The sequence below is a fragment of the Panulirus ornatus genome, chromosome 41, assembly GCF_036320965.1.
Source record: "Panulirus ornatus isolate Po-2019 chromosome 41, ASM3632096v1, whole genome shotgun sequence".
Lineage (NCBI taxonomy): Eukaryota > Metazoa > Arthropoda > Malacostraca > Decapoda > Palinuridae > Panulirus > Panulirus ornatus.
This window is the reverse complement of record NC_092264.1, coordinates 21381135-21408332: the sequence shown is the minus strand read 5'-3', so window position 1 is coordinate 21408332 and position 27198 is coordinate 21381135. Positions and strand designations below refer to the sequence as shown.

At 41.7% G+C, this 27198-nt stretch overlaps 1 protein-coding gene across 1 annotated transcript; it reads left to right on the top strand.

Annotated features, from left to right (window-relative positions):
• Positions 1-537: 537 nt before the first annotated feature.
• Positions 538-26688, top strand: LOC139761753 (RNA-binding protein with serine-rich domain 1-B-like). Its single transcript, XM_071686187.1, has 4 exons — positions 538-771; positions 13539-13769; positions 13893-14054; positions 26520-26688. The coding sequence occupies exons 1-3, from the start codon at positions 761-763 to the stop codon at positions 14020-14022; spliced, it is 372 nt and encodes a 123-aa protein (XP_071542288.1). The 5' UTR covers positions 538-760; the 3' UTR covers positions 14023-14054; positions 26520-26688.
• The last annotated feature ends 510 nt before the right edge of the window (positions 26689-27198 follow it).

Sequence of the window (27198 nt, the reverse complement as noted above, 5' to 3'; positions counted from 1 at the left end):
TGCCGGAATGGTGTGTGCAAGGGAGATGTGTAAGGACTGGGATAAATGGAGACTTTTGCTATGGTCACCCCTTTGATGGGATTTCTCAGAGGGAATGGGCATTAGAGATACAGATGAATAAGTAGAAGCAAGAAATCTGTTAAATGGATGGAAGGAAGTATGAGTGATGGTTGAATGGAATTCATTGACAGAAGATATGGTTTATGTAAACAGCATACATAAATTTAAGAAATTATATGATAGTAGAGAAAGTTCCATATATGTATCCATGTGAGTGTAATTCTCCACCCATGTACAGTACAAATAGGTAATGATGCCGTATCTGCCACCCTATCATTTAACATCCAAAAACCCTTCAAAATAATCTAACCAATTTTCATCTTTTCTTTGCATGTTATTACTTCCCCAAATGGGTCCCTTCACTGTTCCTCCCATTTGGACACTTGTTCTGAAAATTTCAGATAATTTTTGCACAAACCAATTACATATTTGCTGTATGCACTGTGTAATTTGAGGTGTTGAAATCCATTTTTGTAGATGCTTGAATTCAGCTGCATCTTTGTAATCTTCCTTGTCCACTGCAGATCATTCATTAGTATTGTTTCACAGGTCAGGATCCCCCCGTCCCAGGAGAAAGCCTCGTTCACCCACTCCAAGACCCACAAGAATCCATGTTGGTCGTCTAACCCGTAATGTTAATAGAGACCATCTTCTTGAAATCTTCACCGTTTATGGAACAGTAAAGAGTGTGAACCTCCCAATGTATGATATGTAAGTTTCAGTAACTTTGATCAATTTGTGGATGTTTACAGAGACATATTTAAAGTGGATGTAACAGGTGATATTAAGATTTCTTTTATTTAGAGATAGAATATTTTAATGAAGTGGTTTGCTGCTATATTAGGAAAGGGAAGGTAAACAGATTAGTGCAGTTATTGGAGCAATAATACCCTGATTAGCACATAGGATACATAACTGGAAAATGGCATGGTAAGTGAGACAGCTCTCTGTGGGGTCATTATGCCACTGCATAAATGGAAATGCATCCTTGATGACAGTATTTCTTAACATTGAGATATATTATGATATATAATGATTTGGTAAACAGAGAAGAGGTAGTAAAAGCTTTGCGGAAGATGAAAGCCGGCAAGGCAGCAGGTTTGGATGGTATTGCAGTGGAATTTATTAAAAAAGGGGGTGACTATATTGTTGACTGGTTGGTAAGGTTATTTAATGTATGTATGACTCATGGTGAGGTGCCTGAGGATTGGCGGAATGCATACATAGTGCCATTGTACAAAGGCTAAGGGGATAAGAGTGAGTGCTCAAATTACAGAGGTATAAGTTTGTTGAGTATTCCGGGTAAATTATATGGGAGGGTATTGATTGAGAGGGTGAAGGCATGTACAGAGCATCAGATTGGGGAAGAGCAGTGTGGTTTCAGAAGTGGTAGAGGATTTGTGGATCAGGTGTTTGCTTTGAAGAATGTGTGTGAGAAATACTTAGAAAAGCAAATGGATTTGTATGTAGCATTTATGGATCTGGAGAAGGCATATGATAGAGTTGATAGAGATGCTCTGTGGAAGGTATTAAGAATATATGGTGTGGGAGGCAAGTTGTTAGAAGCAGTGAAAAGTTTTTATCGAGGATGTAAGGCATGTGTACGTGTAAGAAGAGAGAAAAGTGATTGGTTCTCAGTGAATGTAGGTTTGCTGCAGGGGTGTGTGATGTCTCCATGGTTGTTTAATTTGTTTATGGATGGGGTTGTTAGGGAGGTGAATGCAAGAGTTTTGGAAAGGGGGCAAGTATAAAGTCTGTTGGGGATGAGAGAGCTTGGGAAGTGAGTCAGTTGTTGTTCGCTGATGATACAGCGCTGGTGGCTGATTCATGTGAGAAACTCAGAAGCTGGTGACTGAGTTTGGTAAAGTGTGTGAAAGAAGAAAGTTAAAAGTAAATGTGAATAAGAGCAAAGTTATTAGGAACAGTAGGGTTGAGGGTCAAGTCAATTGGGAGGTAAGTTTGAATGGAGAAAAACTGGAGGAAGTAAAGTGTTTTAGATATCTGGGGGTGGATCTGGCAGCGGATGGAACCATGGAAGCGGAAGTGAATCATAGGGTGGGTGAGGGGGCAAAAATCCTGGGAGCCTTGAGGAATGTGTGGAAGTCAAGAACATTATCTCGGAAAGCAAAAATGGGTATGTTTGAAGGAATAGTGGTTCCAACAATGTTGTATGGTTGTGAGGCATGGGCTATGGATAGAGTTGTGCGCAGGAGGGTGGATGTGCTGGAAATGAGATGTTTGAGGACAATGTGTGGTGTGAGGTGGTTTGATCGAGTAAGTAATGTAAGGGTAAGAGAGATGTGTAGAAATAAAAAGAACATGGTTGAGAGAGCAGAAGAGGGTGTTTTGAAATGGTTTGGGCACATTGAGAGAATGAGTGAGGAAAGATTAACAAAGAGGATATATGTGTCGGAGGTGGAGGGAACGAGGAGAAGTGGGAGACCAAATTGGAGGAGGAAAGATGGAGTGATAAAGATTTTGAGTGATCGGGGCCTGAATATGCAGGAGGGTGAAAGGCGGGCAAGGAATAGAGTGAATTGGATCGATGTGGTATACTGGGGTTGACGTGGGCATGTGAAGCATCTGGGGCAAACCATGGAAAGTTGTGTGGGGCCTGGATGTGGAAAGGGAGCTGTGGTTTCGGGCATTATTGCATGACAGCTAGAGACTGTGAACAAATGTGGCCCTTGTTGTCTTTTCCTAGCACTACCTCACACACATGAGGGGGAAGGGGGATGTTATTCCATGTGTGGTGAGGTGGCGATGGGAAAGAATAAAGGCAGACAGTGTGAATTGTGTGCATATGTATATATGTATGTGTCTGTGTGTGTATATATATGTGTACATTGAGATGTATGGGTATGTATATTTGCGTGTGTAGACATGTATGTATATACATGTGTAGGGGGGTGGGTTGGGCCATTTCTTTCGTCTGTTTCCTTGTGCTACCCCGCAAACGCGGGAGACAGCGACAAAGCAAAATAATGAAAAAAAATATTATTTTTTTATTATCATTATTATACTTGATCGTTGTTTCCCACATCAGTGAGGTAGCACCAGAAAACAAAGAAAAACCCATCCACTCATATACACACATATATACATATACATACAATATGTGGTGTGAGATGGTTTGATCGAGTAAGTAATGAAAGAGTAAGAGAGATGTGTGGTAATGAAAAGAGTTTGGTTGAGAGAGCAGAAGAGGGTGTATTGAAATGATTTAGTCATATGGAGAGAATGAATGAGGAAAGATTGACAAAGAGGATATATGTATCAGAAGTGGAGGGGACGAGGAGAAGTGGGAGACCAAATTGGAGGAGGAAAGATGGAGTGAAAAAGATTTTATGTGATCGGGGCCTGAACATGCATGAGGGTGAAAGGCGGGCAAGGAATAGAGTGAATTGGATCGATGTGGTATACCGGGGTGGACGTGCTGTCAGTGGATTGAATCAGGGCATGTGAAGTGTCTGGGGTAAACCATGGAAAGTTGTGTGGGGCCTGGATGTGGAAAGGGAGCTGTGGTTTCGGGCATTATTGCATGACAGCTAGAGACTCGTTGTAAACGAATGGGGCCTAGCGCTACCTCACACACATGAGGGGGAAGGGGGATGTTATTCCATGTGTGGTGAGGTGGTGATGGGAAAGAATAAAGGCAGACAGTGTGAATTGTGTGCATATGTACATATGTATGTGTCTGTGTGTGTATATATATGTGTACATTGAGATGCATGGGTATGTATATTTGCGTGTGTGGACATGTATGTATATACATGTGTAGGGGGGTGGGTTGGGCCATTTCTTTCGTCTGTTTCCTTGTGCTACCTCGCAAACGCGGGAGACAGCGACAAAGCAAAATAATGAAAAAAAAATATTTTTTTATTATCATTATTATACTTGATCGCTGTTTCCCACATCAGTGAGGTAGCACCAGAAAACAAAGAAAAACCCATCCACTCATATACACACATATATACATATACATACAATATGTGGTGTGAGATGGTTTGATCGAGTAAGTAATGAAAGAGTAAGAGAGATGTGTGGTAATGAAAAGAGTGTGGTTGAGAGAGCAGAAGAGGGTGTATTGAAATGATTTAGTCATATGGAGAGAATGAATGAGGAAAGATTGACAAAGAGGATATATGTATCAGAAGTGGAGGGGACGAGGAGAAGTGGGAGACCAAATTGGAGGAGGAAAGATGGAGTGAAAAAGATTTTATGTGATCGGGGCCTGAACGTGCATGAGGGTGAAAGGCGGGCAAGGAATAGAGTGAATTGGATCGATGTGGTATACCGGGGTGGACGTGCTGTCAGTGGATTGAATCAGGGCATGTGAAGTGTCTGGGGTAAACCATGGAAAGTTGTGTGGGGCCTGGATGTGGAAAGGGAGCTGTGGTTTCGGGCATTATTGCATGACAGCTAGAGACTCGTTGTAAACGAATGGGGCCTAGCGCTACCTCACACACATGAGGGGGAAGGGGGATGTTATTCCATGTGTGGTGAGGTGGCGATGGGAAAGAATAAAGGCAGACAGTGTGAATTGTGTGCATATGTACATATGTATGTGTCTGTGTGTGTATATATATGTGTACATTGAGATGTATGGGTATGTATATTTGCGTGTGTGGACATGTATGTATATACATGTGTAGGGGGGTGGGTTGGGCCATTTCTTTCGTCTGTTTCCTTGTGCTACCTCGCAAACGCGGGATACAGCGACAAAGCAAAATAATGAAAAAAAATATTTTTTTATTATCATTATTATACTTGATCGCTGTTTCCCACATCAGTGAGGTAGCACCAGAAAACAAAGAAAAACCCATCCACTCATATACACACATATATACATATACATACAATATGTGGTGTGAGATGGTTTGATCGAGTAAGTAATGAAAGAGTAAGAGAGATGTGTGGTAATGAAAAGAGTGTGGTTGAGAGAGCAGAAGAGGGTGTATTGAAATGATTTAGTCATATGGAGAGAATGAATGAGGAAAGATTGACAAAGAGGATATATGTATCAGAAGTGGAGGGAACAAGGAGAAGTGGGAGACCAAATTGGAGGAGGAAAGATGGAGTGAAAAAGATTTTATGTGATCGGGGCCTGAACATGCATGAGGGTGAAAGGCGGGCAAGGAATAGAGTGAATTGGATCGATGTGGTATACCGGGGTGGACGTGCTGTCAGTGGATTGAATCAGGGCATGTGAAGTGTCTGGGGTAAACCATGGAAAGTTGTGTGGGGCCTGGATGTGGAAAGGGAGCTGTGGTTTCGGGCATTATTGCATGACAGCTAGAGACTCGTTGTAAACGAATGGGGCCCTTGTTTTCTTTTCCTAGCGCTACCTCGCACACATGAGGGGGGAGGGGGATGTTATTGCATGTGTGGCGAGGTGGCGATGGGAATGAATAAAGGTAGACAGTGTGAATTGTGTGCATGTGTATATATGTATGTGTCTGTGTACATATGTATGTGTCTGTATACTTATGTGTACATTGAGATGTATGGGTATGTATATTTGCGTGTGTGGACGTGTATGTATATACATGTGTAGGGGGGTGGGTTGGGCCATTTCTTTCGTCTGTTTCCTTGCACTACCTCGCAAATGCGGGAGACAGCAACAAAGCAAAATGATAAAAAAGAAAATATTTTTTTATTATTATCATTATTATACTTGATCGCTGTTTCCCACATCAGTGAAGTAGCACCAGAAAACAAAGAAAAACCCATCCACTCATATACACACATATGGGTTTTCAGAAAAGAAGAGTGAATGTTGGGGTGAAGAGGGTGGTGAGAGTAAGTGAGCTTGGGAAGGAGACTTGTGTGAGGAAGTACCAGGAGAGACTGAGTACAGAATGGAAAAAGGTGAGAACAATGGAAGTAAGGGGAGTGGGGGAGGAATGGGATGTATTTAGGGAATCAGTGATGGATTGCGCAAAAGATGCTTGTGGCATGAGAAGAGTGGGAGGTGGGTTGATTAGAAAGGGTAGTGAGTGGTGGGATGAAGAAGTAAGAGTATTAGTGAAAGAGAAGAGAGAGGCATTTGGACGATTTTTGCAGCAAGGGAAAAAATGCAATTGAGTGAGAGATGTATAAAAGAAAGAGACAGGAGGTCAAGAGAAAGGTGCAAGAGGTGAAAAAAAGGGCAAATGAGAGTTGGGGTGAGAGAGTATCATTAAATTTTAGGGAGAATAAAAAGATGTTCTGGAAGGAGGTAAATAAAGTGCGTAAGACAAGGGAGCAAATGGGAACTTCAGTGAAGGGCGCAAATGGGGAGGTGATAACAAGTAGTGGTGATGTGAGAAGGAGATGGAGTGAGTATTTTGAAGGTTTGTTGAATGTGTTTGATGATAGAGTGGCAGATATAGGGTGTTTTGGTCGAGGTGGTGTGCAAAGTGAGAGGGTTAGGGAAAATGATTTGGTAAACAGAGAAGAGGTAGTGAAAGCTTTGCGGAAGATGAAAGCCGGCAAGGCAGCAGGTTTGGATGGTATTGCAGTGGAATTTATTAAAAAAGGGGGTGACTGTATTGTTGACTGGTTGGTAAGGTTATTTAATGTATGTATGACTCATGGTGATGTGCCTGAGGATTGGCGGAATGCGTGCATAGTGCCATTGTACAAAGGCAAAGGGGATAAGAGTGAGTGCTCAAATTACAGAGGTATAAGTTTGTTGAGTATTCCTGGTAAATTATATGGGAGGGTATTGATTGAGAGGGTGAAGGCATGTACAGAGCATCAGATTGGGGAAGAGCAGTGTGGTTTCAGAAGTGGTAGAGGATGTGTGGATCAGGTGTTTGCTTTGAAGAATGTATGTGAGAAATACTTAGAAAAGCAAATGGATTTGTATGTAGCATTTATGGATCTGGAGAAGGCATATGATAGAGTTGATAGAGATGCTCTGTGGAAGGTATTAAGAATATATGGTGTGGGAGGAAAGTTGTTAGAAGCAGTGAAAAGTTTTTATCGAGGATGTAAGGCATGTGTACGTGTAGGAAGAGAGGAAAGTGATTGGTTCTCAGTGAATGTAGGTTTGCGGCAGGGGTGTGTGATGTCTTCATGGTTGTTTAATTTGTTTATGGATGGGGTTGTTAGGGAGGTAAATGCAAGAGTTTTGGAAAGAGGGGCAAGTATGAAGTCTGTTGGGGATGAGAGAGCTTGGGAAGTGAGTCAGTTGTTGTTCGCTGATGATACAGCGCTGGTGGCTGATTCATGTGAGAAACTGCAGAAGCTGGTGACTGAGTTTGGTAAAGTGTGTGGAAGAAGAAAGTTAAGAGTAAATGTGAATAAGAGCAAGGTTATTAGGTACAGTAGGGTTGAGGGTCAAGTCAATTGGGAGGTGAGTTTGAATGGAGAAAAAGTGGAGGAAGTGAAGTGTTTTAGATATCTGGGAGTGGATCTGGCAGCGGATGGAACCATGGAAGCGGAAGTGGATCATAGGGTGGGGGAGGGGGCGAAAATTCTGGGGGCCTTGAAAAATGTGTGGAAGTCGAGAACATTATCTCGGAAAGCAAAAATGGGTATGTTTGAAGGAATAGTGGTTCCAACAATGTTGTATGGTTGCGAGGCGTGGGCTATGGATAGAGTTGTGCGCAGGAGGATGGATGTGCTGGAAATGAGATGTTTGAGGACAATGTGTGGTGTGAGGTGGTTTGATCGAGTGAGTAACGTAAGGGTAAGAGAGATGTGTGGAAATAAAAAGAGCGTGGTTGAGAGAGCAGAAGAGGGTGTTTTGAAGTGGTTTGGGCACATGGAGAGAATGAGTGAGGAAAGATTGACCAAGAGGATATATGTGTCGGAGGTGGAGGGAACGAGGAGAAGAGGGAGACCAAATTGGAGGTGGAAAGATGGAGTGAAAAAGATTTTGTGTGATCGGGGCCTGAACATGCAGGAGGGTGAAAGGAGGGCAAGGAATAGAGTGAATTGGAGCGATGTGGTATACCGGGGTTGACGTGCTGTCAGTGGATTGAATCAAGGCATGTGAAGCATCTGGGGTAAATCATGGAAAGTTGTGTAGGTATGTATATTTGCGTGTGTGGACGTATGTATATACATGTGTATGGGGGGGGGGGGTTGGGCCATTTCTTTCGTCTGTTTCCTTGCGCTACCTCGCAAACGCGGGAGACAGCGACAAAGTATAATAATAATAATATAATATATACATATACGTACAATATGTGGTGTGAGGTAGTTTGATCAAGTAAGTAATGAAAGAGTAAGAGAGATGCGTGTTAATGAAAAGAGTGTGGTTGAGAGAGCAGATGAGGATGTATTGAAATGATTTGGTCATATGGAGGGAATGAATGAGGAAAGATTGACGAAGAGGATATATGTGTCAGAGGTGGAGGGAACAAGGAGAAATGGGAGACCAAATTGGAGGTGGAAGGTTGGAGTGAAAAAGATCTTGAGCAATTGGGGCCTGAACATACAGGAGAGTGAAAGGCATGCAAAGAATAGAATGAATTGGAATTATGTGGTATACCGGGGTGGACATGCTGTCAATGGATTGAACCAGGGCATGTGAAGCATCTGGGGTAAACCATGGAAAGTTTTGTGGGGCTTGGATGTGGAAAGGGAGCTGAAGTTTCTGTGCATTACACATCACAGCTAGATACAGACTGTGAATGAATGTGTCCTTTGTTGTCTTTTCCTAGTACTACCTCACACACTTGGGAGGGGGGGGGTGCCATTTCATGTGTGGTGGGGTGGCGAGGGGAATGGATGAAGGCAGCAAGTATGAATATGTACCTGTGTATATATGTATATATCTGTTTATGTATATGTATGTATACATTGAAATGTATAAATATGTATATGTGCGTGTGTGGACATGTATGTATGTGACTCCTTATCCACATCCAAGCTCCACAGACCTTTCCATGGTTTACCCTGCACTTTTTACATCCCTTGGTTCAGTCCATTGATAGAATGTTGACCCCGGTATCCCACATTGTTCCAATTCACTCTTTTCCTTGCACACCTCTCACTCTCCTGCATGTTCAGGCCCTGATTGCTTAAAGTCTTTTTTAACTCCATCCTTCCACCTGGAGTTTGGTCTCTCACTTTTCCTCATACCCTCCACCTCAGATGCATATATCCTCTTTGTCAACCTTTCCTCTTTCATTCTCTCCTTATGTCCAAACCAATTCAATGCACCCTCTTCTCCCTCAACCACACTCTTTTTTATTACTACACATCTCCCTTACCCTTTCATTACCTACTTTCATTACCCCCTCACTCCACATATTGGCCTCAGACATTTCATTTCCAACCCATTCACCTTCCTCCATACAATTATATCAATAGCCCATGCCTTGCAACCGTATGATATTGTTGGAACTACTATTCCTTCAGACATACCCATTTTTGCTCTGAGATAATGTTCTCTCTTTCCACACATTCTTCATCACTCCCAGAACCTTTGCCCCCACCCCCGCCCTATGACTCACTTCCACTCCCATGGTCCCTTTCGCTGTTAAGTCCACTCCCAGATATCTAAAACACTTTACTTCCAATTTTTCTCCTTTCAAACTCACATCCCAATAACTTGTCCCTCAACCCTGCTGAACTTTATAACCTTGTTATTCACATTTCCTCTCGACTTTCTCCTTTCTCACACATTTCCAAACTCAGTCACCAACTTCTGCAGTTTCTCACTCGAATCAGCCACCAGTCTAGTGCTGTATCATCAGTGTACAACAACTGACTCACTTCCCAGGCTCTCTCATCCCCAACAGACTGCATACTTGCCCCTTTCTCCAAAACTCTTGCATTTACCTCCCTAACCACCCCATCACACACACCTGCCATAGGGTTAAAATACCTGGAGTAGAGGAGAAAATTTTACCTCTGTATTTCCTGTGTGTTATAGAAATTAACCAAAGGTTCATGAGTAGATGGCTGGAAACCCATTCTTCTTCTATTTCAGTTTCTAAAAGAAGGAACAGAAAAAAGAGCCAGCTATGCAGTGCTCATCCTCCTTGAAGGCTCAGATTGGAGTATTTAAATGTGTATGGATGTAACCAAGATGAAAAGAGCGGATTGATAGATAGTATGTTTGAGAAAAGAAACCTGGTTATTCTGGCTCTGAGAGAAACAAAGTTCACTGGTAAAGGGAAAGAATGGTTTGGAAATGTCTTAGAAGTAAAGCCAGGCATTAGTGAGAGGACAAGAGCTAAGTAAGGAGTAGCACTTCTCCCAAAGCAGGATTTGTGGAAGTGTGTGATAGAGTGTAAGAAAGTAAATTCTAGAGTGATGTGGGTAAAAATGAGTGTTTGATGAGAGATAGGTGATTATTAGTGCCTATGCACCTGGGCATGAAGAGAAATATCATGAGAAGGAAGTGTTTTGGGACCAGTTGAAGAGGCCACATATTATTGATGGGCGATTTAAATGTGAGTGGTGTGGTAGTTGAGTGTATGATTGGGACACATAGGGTATTCAGTGTTGTGAATTAAAATGGTGAAGAGATTTTGGAGTTGTGTGCTGATGTTGGAATAAGCACAGACCACTTTTGAGCCAGGATCGTGAGTGGAGTTTATAGATGGATATGGAAAAGGGCCAGTGAGAACATCATTAGATGATTGGGCCTTAGAGAGATGTAAGATATTAGAAGTACTAGAGAGATGATATTCAACAGAAGAGAGATTACTTGAGGGGCCACAAATAATGGTATAGTGAATAGTGATAGGAAGGTCTGTCAGCTAAGGAAAAAAAGCGATCATGCAGACAGGAGATGACAAGAAAACTTCTGTCAACCTATATCTCTGACGCCTGTTCCCCACAGCAATTGAGTCTCTATAAGTAGTGAACTCCAGTGCTGCTGCTTAGCCTTTAATGCCTCTTTCTTAACAGGCCACTGACAGAGGGCAACTCTTGTGCATTGTTTGCAGGGGCTCCTACCTAATGTTCTTACTGACCACTCTTACATAATGCTTCTGCCTAATGTTCCTACCTACTACTTCTACCCATGTATCTACCTAATCCTCTTGCATAAATGCTCCTACCTACTTGTATCTTTTGCTTCTACCATTTTGCCAAAAGGCAGGGCTAGTGCGTAGTTCACACCACAGGAAAGTCTAGAGTTATGAAAAATGAGTTGTATGTGTTAAGTATTGTCAAGTGTTTTGTGTAACAAGGAGAGATTGTATGTTTGTGGACAGAATACAAGTAGTCCATGTGTGGGTGAGGTGGAAAGAAAAGACTGCTACCTAAGTCAGAGGAGTGTAATATGACAAGCACTGAAGTGCTGGCTCACTTTGCTGCCATCACTAACCCTCCCAATACCCAGCACTGATAATATACCTTCCTGGTCATTGCCTGCCTGCTACCCACTATCAAGAGAATTGATGTGAAGAAATAAGTGAGGTTTGCTTGTAAGGAGATGACAGGACTAGCCTGGTAATCCCATTTTGATGAGAAAGAAGGTAAGACTAGTATTCCTTGCATGGTGAGTGTGAGATGGTCCTGGGCACCACTTTAACACACCTTACTCAGGACGATGGTACAACTCTAGTTCAGTGATTTTAGAGGCTTCTACTTAATGTTCCAACCTGCCACTTCATAGCTATTCATCATACCTACTACATCTTGCTATTACTCTACCATTTTTGACCTGCTGTTTTCTTTGTACATCTAATGTTTACCTCTTTTCCCTCTCTCCTTAGTATCTCTTATGTGCCTCTCTTTTCATTTCCTCTGGTAAATTTCTTTATCATTCCACCACTTACACTACCCTTTCTAACCTGCTGATTTCCCCATCTTCATGCCACACATTTATGCTGTACATGCCAGAGTTGTTTTCCTAAATATCTCCCATTCCTCATTCACTTTCTCTTGCTTCATTTACTCTCACCTTTGTCAAGTTTACACCCAGTTTCCCCTGTTATTTCACACTTGATGTCTCTTTTCCAAGCTTACTCACTTCACGCACAAAAAAGAGGGGAGGAACAGACATTAATTTCCCTTTATTGTTTCTTAAGGTGATTGATCTCAATTTGTATACCATATGAATGTATGTAAATGAGTAAGAGTGACAGTCTCAGTTTTGTAGAGACAGAAATTCAATGAGGCAGGGACAAAGTCACTTCGCTTTGATTTTTTACCATGGTGTGTGCTTTTATTTTCATGCTTGATCACAGTTTCCCACATTGGCGAGGTAGCTCCAGGAACAGATGAAGGGGGCCTCATCCACTCCCATCTGTTCTCTATCTCTTGTGTAATGCAATAATACCACAGCTCCATAACCACAACCAGACCTTTCCCTGATTTACCCCAGACACTTCACATACCTTGGTTTAGTACAGTGACAGCATGTTAACCCATGTATACCATGTCATTCCAATTCATTTCATCCTGTGCATGCCTTTCACCCTCCTGCATGTTCATGCCCTACTCACTCAATATCCTTTTCTCTTCACCCTTCCATCTCCAATCTGGTCTCCCTGTTTTCCTTGTTTCTTCCACTTCTTACACATATATCCTCTTTGTCAACCTTTCCTCATTCATTCTTGTCATAAGTCCAGACCATTTCAGTACACCCTCTTCAGCTTTCTCAACCACACTAAGTTTTTTTATTATCACACCTCTCTCTTACCCTTTCATTACTTATTCAATCAAACCACCTTACACCACTTAATGTCCTCAAACATTTCATTTCCATCGCATCCACCCTCAACACAGCCTTACCTGTAGCCTATGCCTCACATCTATGTAATATTGTTGGGACAGCTATACCTTTAAACATAACCATTTTTGCCTTCCCAGATAGCAGTCTCTCTTTCCACACATTCTTCAGTGTTTCCAGAACCTTTGCCCCCTAACCCATCCTATGACTCACTTCAACTTCCATCATTACATTTGTTGACATTTCCACTCCCAGGGTCTAAAATGCTTCACTTTCTCCTATTTTTCTCTGTTGATACTCATACCCCCAACTTAGGTGTTCCTCACCCCTGTTAAACATAATGATTTTGCTTTTACTCATATTTACTCTCAACTTCCTCCTTTCACACACAAACTTCCAAACTCAGTCACCAACTTATGCAGTTTCTCTCTTGAATTTTCCACTAGTGCTGCTTCATCAAAAAACAGCAGTTGACTCACTTCTCAGGCCTTTCATCCCCTATTGACTGCATACTCGCCTCTCTCTCTAAGACTCACACATTTGCCTCCCTCACCATCCCATCCATAAACCATTAAACAACCATGGTGACATCACATCATATACTTAAAAAGCATATTTATTTTTGTCCAGATTTTTCATTTAATCATGTAACCCACACATTCCAGTTATTGAAGGGTAGAGATATATTTGATAAATGTTCTTTCCTGTGCTTGTGTGAAAAAACAGCAATAGCTTTTTAAGGGACTGTGCTTAGAGATAGATTCATTGCCAGAGGACTGAGGTATGTAATGAAGTATGAACAAGTTATATTAATATTGAATGTAAAGGCTCAGACATTAATATTTTTCAGCCGAGTTAATTCTTCACTAAATCGAGGTTATGGATACATTGACTTTGAGAAACCAGAGGATGCAGAGAATGCTATGAAGCACATGGATGGAGGTCAAATAGATGGTCAGGAGATCACTGCTGCTCCTGTGCTGATACCTCGCCAGGTTCCTCCTCGTCGACGTTCTCCCCTTCCTATGCCTCCTCGGAGAGGTCCGCTACCACGATGGCGGACTCCTCCTAGGTATAACATGTAAGTACCCTTGTAATGCTAAGCCCTTAAAAAGTATGTTGATGATGAGTCTGAAATTGTCTCATGATATTTATATAACTTGGCAATTTCTTTTTAGTTCTAGTTTATGACTATTTTCCCCAGGATGCGCCGCCGATCACCTCCACCAATGCGCCGGCGTACTCCACCACGTCGGAGATCTCCTCGGTCACGTTCACGTAGTCCCCCTAGACGCAGGAGATATTCACGTTCATCTTCTTCCTCTTCACGTTGAACCTGTTCTACAGAGGCTGAACAAATAGTTGTGTATGTAATATGCAGTCAGATATGTTTCTTTTTTATATACTTGTTCACTATTTTCTGCATTAACAGAATGCAGCCAAGAACAGAGACAGAGGAAAGCCTCATTTGCTCACATCCATTCTCTATCAGTAATGTGCAGTGCACTGAAACCACAGCCCCCTATCCACAAAAAGGCCTCACAGACCTTTCCATGGTTTTCTGTAGCCACTTCAATACCCTTGTTTGTTTCATTCACAGCATGTTGACCATTTTACACTCTGATTCATTCTGATCTGTGCATGCTTTTCACCCTTCTGCATGTTCAGGCCACATTCTAATTCATTTTGATATGTGCATTCCTTTCACCCTTCTGCATGTTCAGGCCACATTCTCAAAATCCTATTCACTCCATCCATCCATCTCCAATTTTCTCTCCCCTTTCTCCTCGTCCCATCCACTTCTGACACATATATATCATCTTTTTCAACCTCTTCTACCTCTTTCTTTCCATATGTTCTAACAATTTTAGCACATTCTCTGCATATCTTAGCCACTGTCCTTATTTCCACACCTTTCTCTTAACTCTTTTGTAACTTATTCAACCTTGCACCACATACCGACCTCATACATGTCATTTCCAACCCATCCTCCCTCCTTTGCATATCCTTATTTATATCCCTTGCCTCACATCCTATACGTTTTTGGGTCTACTGTACCTTCAAACATATCCATTTTTGCCCTCCCAGATAATGACCTTCACAAATTCCTCAATGTTCCCAGAACATTCACCTCACTCACCCTATGACTCATTTCTTTCTTTTCCTATGCTCTGCTAAACCTAATAATTTTGATTTTATTCAGATTTACTCTCAACTTCCTCCTTTCACATACTCTTCCAAACTCAATGACCAACTTCTGCAGTTTCTCATTCAAATCTGCCACCAGTGCTATGTCATCAGCAAACAACAGCTGACTCACTTCCTAGGCCCAGACCACCTACAGACTACTTACTCACACCTTCCTCGAAGACTCTTGCGTATACCTCCTTCACCAACCCATCCATAATTAAATTAAACAGCCATTTTGACATCACACCCACCTGCTGCAGACCTGTACATGGTAAAAACTACTCTGCTTCTCGCAGCTCCCATACCATATGTACGTAAGACCTTCCATTAGGCATCCCTATCAGTCCTTTATATGCTTTCTCCAACTCAATAACTGCCACATACACATCTTTCTCTTTCTCCATTTCCCACACTCAGTCTTTAATTTAAAGCAGAATGCAGCCAAGAACAGGCATAGGAAAGCCCTGTTTGCTCACATCCATTCTCTGTCTGTAATGTGTAGTGCCCTGAAACCACAGCCCCCTATCCACAAAAAGGCCTCACAGACCTTTCCATGGTTTTCTGTGGCCACTTCAATACCCTGGTTCATTTCATGCATCCTCTCCCACTTCTGAAACCACATTGTTCCTCCCCAAATCTGATGTTCTGTACATGCCTTAACCATCATATTCACCACTTTCATACGTCTTTCTTGGTACACTCCACAGACGTTTGTAGTTACCTTTATACACTGGCATTATACATGCATTCCTCCACTCCTCAGACACCATTCCATACATTGAAACTCATAACTATCCATTTCAACTGCACAGTCACCCTCTTCCTTAAGAAGTCGAACTGCAGTGCCACCCACCTCACCCACCTTCCCACATTTCACCTTACAAAAGGTTTTCACCACATCTCTTTTCACCCAACCACTTCCCATGACTATCAATGTACATACCTCCCCAACCCAAACACCCTGCATCTGCCATGCTGTCATCAAACACATTCAGCATTCCTTCAAAATACTCACTCCATCCCCAGCTCACCTCATCATTACCAGTTACCACTTCCCCATTCATCCTCTTCACTAATATTGCTTGTTGTTCTCACACAATAAACATCCTTCGTAAACATCTTATTCTACCTGAAGTTTCCTGATACTCACTCACCCCATCTCTTGTTTGCCATCTCTTTCAATCCTTATTCCTTCTTCCTGACCTCTTGCTGCCTTCTCATATACATCTTCCTGTCATATGCACCCTTTCCCTGTAAGTACCACCCATATACCCCCCTTTTCTTTTCTTTTTTTTCATTAGCAACTTTACTCTGGCATCCAACCGTTCACTATCCTTTTTAACTTTCCACCTCTTACATGCCACATACTTCTCTCACACATGTCAGCACTTTTTCTGTAAACACTCCTCCTGTTCTTATACTATATTTATGTTGCTTAAGTCTAACAGAAAGATCCTTACCAGTCTGCCCAGTGTAAAACTTATCACAATTTCTACATGGCACTTTATAGATACATCCGGGAGAATTTTCTGTTGAGTCCCTGATTAAGATATTCTTTATAGTATTATTGTTGCTGAAGGCAACATTTACATTAAAGGATTTAAGCAACATGGGAAGTAAAGTAAAATTATTATTAAAAGATAGAACTAAAATGGGAGGTTTGGGTTCAACTCTATAAAATGATTTCTTTGCTAACTTAAGGGATTTATCAATGAAAGATCTAGGGTACATTAACATAGATCCAGTAGAATATATCTTCTCATACTCATTATTAATAAACTGTGGACTACAAAGACGTAATGCCCTAAGGTACATAGATTGAAATGATGATAATTTAACTCTGTCATGTTGAGATGAGTAATAATGGACATATGAGCATACATTGGTAGGTTTTCTGTATATGCTAAACTTAAACTTGTTTCCTTGCCTATGGATCATGCAATCTAAAAATGAAAACATACCATTATTTTCATTTTCTACAGTAGATTTGATGGAAGGTACTAAATTGTCAAGTAAATTTTCATTTGTTGGCCAAACACAAAGAACATCATCTACATACCTAAACCAAATTGCATTGAAATTATGAAAGGATATTTTACTTTTTAATGCAATTATAACCTTATTATTAGTGAAAATCTTCTACATACCTAAACCAAATTGCATTGAAATTATGAAAGAATATTTTACTTTTTAATGCAATTATAACCTAAATATTAGTGAAAATCTGTACAAACTGGATAGCTTTATTGTTGATAAGATTTGTAAACTAATTCCCCTTCATGTCCACGTAATAAGTTTATGATATGCTCGTTGTCTGCCTTGGACAGTCACTTGTTTACCAGATGGCATCCTTGCTACGTCTCTTCATTGTATATCAGCTGACTTATATTTCTTTCTTGTATCTCCCCTGACGATGTGATTATTACATGGAAGTGCACTTGGGAACTTATCGTGTTTCATTTCCCCGTGGACTCAGGAATATCCTTGATCATGAGCAAAATTGTGATCCTTTTCGATATACATACATATACATTTCAACAAATACATACATATACATATGTACACATGTACATATTCATATGTGCTCCCTTCATCCATTTTCATCACCACCTTGCCACACATGAAAGAGCAAACACCCCCCTCCAAAAAAAACAAAACGAGTAATGCCAGGAAAAGACAAAAAAGGACCTCTGACACATATATCCTCTTTGTCAATCTTTCCTCGCTCATTCTCTCCATGTGTCCAAACCATTTCAACACATCCTCATCTGCTCTCTCAACCACACTCTTTTTATTACCACACATCTCTCTTACCCTTTCATTACTTACTCAGTCAAATCACATATTGTCCTCAAACATTTCTTTTCCAACACATCCAACCTCCGCACAACCCTATCTGTAGCCCATGCCTCACAACCATATAACATTGTTGGAACCACCATTCCTTCAAACATACCCATTTTTGCTCTCCGAGATAACGTTCTTGCCTTCCACACATTCTTCCCCACCCTGTGACTCACTTCCGCTTCCATGGTTCCATCTGCTGCTAAGTCCACTCCCAGATATCTGAAATACTTCATTTCCTCCAGTTTTCTTCCATTCAAACTTACCTCCCAACTAACTTGTCCCTCAACCCTGCTGAACCTAATAACGTTGCTGTTATTCACATTTACTCTCAACTTTCTTCTTTCACACACTTAACCAAACTCAGTCACCAGCTTCTGCAGTTTCTCACTGATGATACAGCACTGGTGACTGCACCAGTGCTGTATCATCAGCGTAACTGACTCACTTCCCAAGCTGTCTCATCCAGAACAAACTGCATACTTGCCCCTCTTTCCAAAACTCTTGCATTCACCTCCTTAACAACCCCATCCATAAACAAATTTAACATACATGGAGACATCATGCACCCATGCGTTCACTGGGAACCAATCACTTTCTTCTCCTCCTACTTGTGCACATGCCTTACATCCTTGGTAAAAACTTTTCACTGCTTCTTGCAACTTACCTCCCATGGCATATACTCGTAAACCTTCCACAAAGCATCACTATCAACCCTATCATATTCCTTCTCCAGATCCATAAATGCTCTATACAAATCCCTCTGTTTTTCTAAGTATATCTCTCCAACATTCTTCAAAGCAAACACCTGATCCACACATCCTCTACCACTTCTGGAACCACACTGCTCTTCCCCAATCTGATGCTCTGTACATGCCTTTACCCTCTCAATCAATACCCTCCCATATAATTTCCCAGGAATACTCAACAAACTTATGCTTCTGTAATTTAAACACTCACCATTATCCCCTTTGCCTTTGTAAAAAGGCACTATGCATGTATTCTGCCAATCCTCAGGCACTTCACCATGATCCATACATACACTGAATATCATTATCAACCAATCAACAAAACAGTCACCCCCTTTTTTTAATGAATTCCACTGCAATACCATCCAAACCCACCACCTTGCCAGCTTTCATCTTGCACAAAGCTTTCACTACCTCTTCTCTCTTTACCGAACCATAATCCCTGACCCTCTCACTTTGGACACCACCCCAACTGGAACACCCAACATCTGCCACTCTATCATCAGACATCTTCAACAGGCCCTCAAAATACTCACTCTATCCCCTTCTCACTTCATCACTACATTTTATTGCCTCTCCATTTGCTTTCTTTACCAATGTTTCCATTTGTTCTCTTGTTTTATGCACTTTGTTTACCTCCCTCCAAAACACCTTTTTTTCTCCCTAAAACTTAATGATACTCTCACCTCAACTTTCATTTTTACTCTTTTTCACCTCTTGCACCTTTCTCTTCACCTCCTGCTGCTTTCTTTTTTTACATCTCCCAGTTGTTTGCACTACTTCCCTGCAAAAATATTAGTTATCCAGTGTGGAGTTAGGGGAGAAATGGGAACCAAAGAGAGTAGCTTTTTTTACTAGAGAGACATACACATATACACATATACGTTTTTTTTTTTTTTTCTTTTCACTGTCTCCCGCGTTTGCGAGGTAGCGCAAGGAAACAGACGAAAGAAATGGCCCAACCCACCCCCATACACATGTATATACATACACGTCCACACACGCAAATATACATACCTACACAGCTTTCCATGGTTTACCCCAGACGCTTCACATGCCCTGATTCAATCCACTGACAGCCCATCAACCCCGGTATACCACATCGATCCAATTCACCCTATTCCTTGCCCTCCTTTCACCCTCCTGCATGTTCAGGTCCCGATCACACAAAATCTTTTTCTCTCCATCTTTCCACCTCCAATTTGGTCTCCCACTTCTTGTTCCCTCCACCTCCGACACATATATCCTCTTGGTCAATCTTTCCTCACTCATTCTCTCCATGAGCCCAAACCATTTCAAAACACCCTCTTCTGCTCTCTCAACCACGCTCTTTTTATTTCCACACATCTCTCTTACCCTTACGTTACTTACACGATCAAACCACCTCACACCACACACTGTCCTCAAACATCTCATTTCCAGCACACCCACCCTCGTGCGCACAACTCTATCCATAGCCCACGCCTCGCAACCATACAACATTGTTAGAACCACTATTCCTTCAAACATACCCATTTTTGCTTTCCGAGATAATGTTCTCGACTTCCACACATTCTTCAAGGCTCCCAGGATTTTCGCCCCCTCCCCCACCCTATGATCCACTTCCGCTTCCATGGTTCCATCCGCTGCCAGATCCACTCCCAGATATCTAAAACACTTTACTTCCTCCAGTTTTTCTCCATTCAAACTTACCTCCCAATTGACTTGACCCTCAACCCTACTGTACCTAATAACCTTGCTCTTATTCACATTTACTCTTAACTTTCTTCTTTCACACACTTTATCAAACTCAGTCACCAGCTACTGCAGTTTCTCACATGAATCAGCCACCAGCGCTATATCATCAGCGAACAACAACTGACTCACTTCCCAAGCTCTCTCATCCACAACAGACTTCATACTTGCCCCTCTTTCCAAAACTCTTGCATTCACCTCCCTAACAACCCCATCCATAAACAAATTAAACAACCATGGAGACATCACACACCCCTGCCGCAAACCTACATTCACTGAGAACCAATCACTTTCCTCTCTTCCTACACATACACATGCCTTACATCCTTGATAAAAACTTTTCACTGCTTCTAACAACTTGCCTCCCACACCATATATTCTTAATATCTTCCACAGAGCATCTCTATCAACTCTATCATATGCCTTCTCCAGATCCATAAATATTTTTTTTATATTTTTTATTATACTTTGTCGCTGTCTCCCACGTTCGCGAGGTAGCGCAAGGAAACAGACGAAAGAAATGGCCCAACCCACCCCCATACACATGTATATACATACGTCCACACACGCAAATATACATACCTACACAGCTTTCCATGGTTTACCCCAGACGCTTCACATGCCTTGATTCAATCCACTGACAGCACGTCAACCCTGGTATACCACATCGCTCCAATTCACTCTATTCCTTGCCCTCCTTTCACCCTCCTGCATGTTCAGGCCCCGATCACACAAAATCTTTTTCACTCCATCTTTCCACCTCCAATTTGGTCTCCCTCTTCTCCTCGTCCCCTCCACCTCCGACACATATATCCTCTTGGTCAATCTTTCCTCACTCATTCTCTCCATGTGATCAAACCATTTCAAAACACCCTCTTCTGCTCTCTCAACCACGCTCTTTTTATTTCCACACATCTCTCTTACCCTTACGTTACTTACTCGATCAAACCACCTCACACCACACATTGTCCTCAAACATCTCATTTCCAGCACATCCATCCTCCTGCGCACAACTCTATACATAGTCCACGCCTCGCAACCATACAACATTGTTGGAACCACTATTCCTTCAAACATACCCATTTTTGCTTTCCGAGATAATGTTCTCGACTTCCACACATTCTTCAAGGCTCCCAGAATTTTCGCCCCCTCCCCCACCCTATGATCCACTTCCGCTTCCATGTTTCCATCCGCTGCCAGATCCACTCCCAGATATCTAAAACACTTCACTTCCTCCAGTTTTTCTCCATTCAAACTCACCTCCCAATTGACTTGACCCTCAACCCTACTGTACCTAATAACCTTGCTCTTATTCACATTTACTCTTAACTTTCTTCTTTCACACACTTTACCAAACTCAATCACCAGCTTCTGCAGTTTCTCACATGAATCAGCCACCAGCGCTGTATCATCAGCGAACAACAACTGACTCACTTCCCAAGCTCTCTCATCCCCAACAGACTTCATCCTTGCCCCTCTTTCCAAAACTCTTGCATTCACCTCCCTAACAACCCCATCCATAAACAAATTAAACAACCATGGAGACATCACACACCCCTGCCGCAAACCTACATTCACTGAGAACCAATCACTTTCCTCTCTTCCTACACGTACACATGCCTTACATCCTCGATAAAAACTTTTCACTGCTTCTAACAACTTGCCTCCCACACCATATATTCTTAATACCTTCCACAGAGCATCTCTATCAACTCTATCATATGCCTTCTCCTGATCCATAAATGCTACATACAAATCCATTTGCTTTTCTAAGTATTTCTCACATACATTCTTCAAAGCAAACACCTGATCCACACATCCTCTACCACTTCTGAAACCACACTGCTCTTCCCCAGTCTGATGCTCTGTACATGCCTTCACCCTCTCAATCAATACCCTCCCATACAATTTGCCAGGAATACTCAACAATCTTATACCTCTGTAATTTGAGCACTCACTCTTATCCCCTTTGCCTTTGTACAATGGCACTATGCACGCATTCCGCCAATCCTCAGGCACCTCACCATGAGTCATACATACATTAAATAACCTTACCAACCAGTCAACAATACAGTCACCCCCTTTTTTAATAAATTCCACTGCAATACCATCCAAACCTGCTGCCTTGCCGGCTTTCATCTTCCACAAAGCTTTTACTACCTCTTCTCTGTTTACCAAATCATTTTCCCTAACCCTCGCACTTTGCACACCACCTCGACCAAAACACCCTATATCTGCCACTCTGTCATCAAACACATTCAACAAACCTTCAAAATACTCACTCCATCTCCTTCTCACATCACCACTACTTGTTATCACCTCCCCATTTGCGCCCTTCACTGAAGTTCCCATTTGCTCCCTGGTCTTACGCACTTTATATACCTCCTTCCAGAACATCTTTTTATTCTCCCTAAAATTTAATGATACTCTCTCACCCCAACTCTCATTTGCCCTTTTTTTCTCCTCTTGCACCTTTCTCTTGACCTCCTGTCTCTTTCTTTTATACGTCTCCCACTCAATTTCATTTTTTCCCTGTAAAAATCATCCAAATGCCTCTCTCTTCTCTTTCACTAATACTCTTACTTCTTCATCCCACCACTCACTACCCTTTCTAATCAACCCACCTCCCACTCTTCTCATGCCACAAGCATCTTTTGCGCAATCCATCACTGATTCCCTAAATACATCCCATTCCTCCCCCACTCCCCTTACTTCCATTGTTCTCACCTTTTTCCATTCTGTACTCAGTCTCTCCTGGTACTTCCTCACACAAGTCTCCTTCCCAAGCTCACTTACTCTCACCACCCTCTTCACCCCAACATTCACTCTTCTTTTCTGGAAACCTATACAAATCTTCACCATAGCCTCCACATTAATTGATTGGTCAAACAACCTCACACCACATTGTCTTTAAACATTTCATTTCTGATACATCAACCTTTCTCTGCACAACACTATCTGTAGCCCATGCTTCGCAAACATATAACATTGTTGGAACCACTATTCCTTCAAACATACATATTTTTGCTCTCCAAGATCACATTTTCACCTTCCATATGTCTGATCACTATTTTGAGGAGGTGAAGGTGAGGATTTGTCGAGGTTTTCAGAAAAGAAGAGAGAATGTTGGGGAGAAGACAGTGGTGAGAGTAAGTGAGCTTGGAAAGGAGACTTATGTGAGTAAGCACCAGGAGAGATTGAGTGCAGAATGTTGAAAGGTCAGAGCAAATGACATAAGGGGAGTGGGGGAGAAATGCGATGTATATAAAGAACCAGTGATGGCTTGTGCAAAAGATGCATGTGGCATGAGAAAGATGGGAGGTGGGCAGATTAGAAACAGTAGTGAGTGGTGGGATGAAGAAGTAAAATTGTTAGTGAAAGAGAAGAGAGAGGCATTTGGACGATACTTGCAGGGAGGTAGTGCAGATGCATAAAAGAAAGCAGCAGAAGGTCCATAGAAAGGTGCAACAGGTGAAAAAGAGGGCAAATGAGAGTTGGGTTGAGAGATTAGCATTAAATTTTAGGGAGAATAAAAAGATTTTTTTTTTTTTTTTTTTTTTTTTCCCCAAAAGAAGGAACAGAGTGGGGCCAGGTGAGGATATTCCACAAAGGCCCAGTCCTCTGTTCTTAAAGCTACCTCGCTAACGCGGGAAATGGCGAATACTTTAAAAGAAAGAAAAGAAAGAAAAAGATGTTTTGGAAGGAGGTATATGAAGTGCGTAAGACGAGAGCAAATGGGAACATCGATGAAGGGGGCAAATGGGGAGGTGATAACAAGTAGTGATGAAGTGAGGAGATGGAGTGAGTATTATGAAGATTTGTTGAATGTGTTTGATTGTAGAGTGGCAGATATAGGGTAGGGTGTTTAGGTTGGGGTGGTGTGCAAAGTGAAAGGGTCAGGGATTATGGTTTCGTAAAAAGAGAAGAGGTAGTGAAAGCTTTGCAGAAGATGAAAGCTGGAAAGGCAGCAGGTTTGGATGGTATTGCAGTGGAATTTATTAAAAAGGGGGTGACTGTGTTGTTGATTGGTTGGTAAGGATATTCATTATATGTATGGATCATGGTGAAGTGCTTGAGGATTGGTGAAATGCATGCATAGTGCCTTTTTACAAAGGCAAAGGGGATAAAGGTGAGTGTTCAAATTACAGACATAACTTTCTTAGAGTATTCCTGGGAAATTATATGGGAGGATATTGATTGTGAGGGTAAAGACATGTACAAACATCAGATTGGGGAAGAGCAGTGTGGTTTCAGAAGTGGTAGAGGATGTGTGGATCAGGTGTTTGCTTTGAAGAATGTTGGAGATAAATACTTAGAAAAACAGAGGGATTTGTATGTAGCATTTATGGATCTGGAGAAGGCATATGATAGGGTTGATAGAAATGCTTTGTGGAAGGTTTTAAGAGTATATGGTGTGGGAGGTAAGTTGCTGGAAGTAGTGAAAAGTTTCTACCAAGGGCGTAAGGCATGTGTACAAGTAGGGAGAGAGGAAAGTGATTGGTTCCCAGTGAATGTTGGTTTGTGGCAGGGGTGTGTGATGTCTCCATGGTTGTTTAATTTGTTTATGGATGGGGTGGTTAGGGAGGTGAATGCAAGAGTTTTGGAAAGAGGGGCAAGTATGCAGTCTGTTCTGGATGAGAGGGCTTGGGAAGTTAGTTATTGTTGGCTGATGATGCAGTACTGGTGGCTGATTCGGGTGAGAAACTGTAGAGGCTGGTGACTGAGTTTGGTCAAGTGTGTGAAAGGCGAAAGTTAAGAGTAAATGTGAAAAAGAGCAAGGATTTTAGGTCCTGTAGAGTTGAGGGACAAGTTAATTGGGAGGTAAGCTTGAATGGAGAAAAACTGGAGTAAGTGAAGCGTTTTAGATATCTGGGAGTGGATCTAGCAGCGGATGGAACCATGGAAGTGGGTCGTAGGGTGGGGGAGGAGGCGAAGGTTCTGGGAGCATTGAAGAATGTGTAGAATACAAGAACGTTATCTAGGAGAGCAAAAATGGGTATGTTTGAAGGAATAGTGGTTCCAACAATGTTACATGGTTGTGAGGCTTGGGCTGTAGATAGGGTTGTGCGGAGGAGGGTGGATGTGTTGTATGTGAAATGTTTGAGGACAATATATGGTGTGAGGTGGTTTGATCAAGTAAGTAATGAAAGGGTAAGAGAGATGTGTGGTAATAAAAAGATTTTGGTTGAGAGAGATCAGAAGAGGGTGTATTGAAATGGTTTGGACACATGGAGAGAATGAGTGAGGAAAGATTGACAAAAAGGATATATATGTAAGAGGTGGAGGTAAGGAGGAGAAGCAGGAGACCAAATTGTAGGTTAAAGGATGGAGTGCAAAAGATTTTGAGTGATCGGGGCCTGAACATACAGGAGGTTGAAAGGCGTGCAAGGAATAGAGTAAATTGTAATGCTGTGGTATTCCGGGGTGGACATGCTGTCATTGAATTGAACCAGGGTATGTGAAGCATCAGGGGTAAACTATGGAAAGGTCTGTGGTGCCTGGATGTGGAGGGGGAGCTGTGGTTTCGATGCATTACCCATGACAGGTAGAGACTGAGTGTGAATGAATGTGGCCTTTTTTTATCTGTTCCTGGCACTGCCTCGCTGGAGATGAGGGGGGGATGCTATTTTGTGTGTGGTGAGGTGGCAACGGGAATGGATGAAGGCAGCAAGTATGAATATGTACACGTGAATATGTATATGTCTGTGTATGTATATGTATGTATATGGTGAAATGTATATGTATGTATATGTGCGTGCGTGTGTGGTGGTTTATGCATATATATATATATGTGTATATGGGTGGGTTGGGCCATTCCTTGTCTGTTTCCTAGCTCTTCCTAGCTAACAGGGAGATGGCAGATAAGTATAATAAATATGATATATATTATGTTATCCCTGGGGATAGGGGAGAAAGAATACTTCCCACGTATTCCCTGCGTGTCGTAGAAGGCGACTAAAAGGGAAGGGAGCAGGGGGCTGGAAATCTTCCCCTCTCTTTTTCTTTTTTCTTTTTTTTTTTCCCAAAGGAAGGAACAGAGACGGGGGCTGGGTGAGGATGTTTCCTCAGAGGCCCAGTCCTCTGTTCTTAATGCTACCTCGCTGAGGTGGGAAATGGCGAATATTATGAAAGAAAGAAAAGATATATTATGTGTGTATGTGAGTGAATGGGCTATTCTTTGTCTGTTTCCTGGTGCTACCTCTGACACAGGAAACAACAATTTGGTATAAGGATGATAGTAATGATGATTTATTTGTTGATTTTTTATTGCAGTGATGTTTATAGATACTCACATATATACTTTGTCTTTTCAGCGTCCAGAGCAGTTTTCAGAAACAAATGGGTGTTAAGTGACATGAAGATGACCCTTAGAATGATAAGAATATGTTTAGAATACTGTGTTTTTACTTATAACAGTGATTCATGAAATCAGTTTTGTATCTACTAAAGTGGTAGGAATATTTAATAAAAGTTTTCTCGTAACTTTATTATTATGTAACCTTAGGGTACTTTTTTTTATAAGGCTCCTGCACCTTCAAGGGTGTACATTATGTAGGAGTAGGGTAAGATGGGCATCTTTGGAGTGAGAAGATTCTCAGTGATGCTGAACTCTTTTTTCGTCTGCTAATGATGATACAGCCATAATAAAGATGACAATTTCGTTTGTGGTGTTACCACTTGCAGTTGAAGACCAGTGGCACATTTCTTATACAATTATCTGTCCATGCATGATTTTGAAGCTTAAACTTATAATGTAAAGCATGTGTTTTATGTAGGAGCCTCTTGCTCCAAACAAGCAAAATAGGCACCTACTGCTAATTAATAGCTCTGCAAAATCTCATTGTGGGTAAGTTCCCTCTTTCTCTCAACAAGTAAGATATGGTGTTAAGCTGAAAATTGAAGTGATGATAAGCAAAAGGGTTATTGCAAAGAGTTTTGATAAAAATTGATTCCGAAAGCACTTTGGTAAATAGAACAGAGATAGAAAAAAAA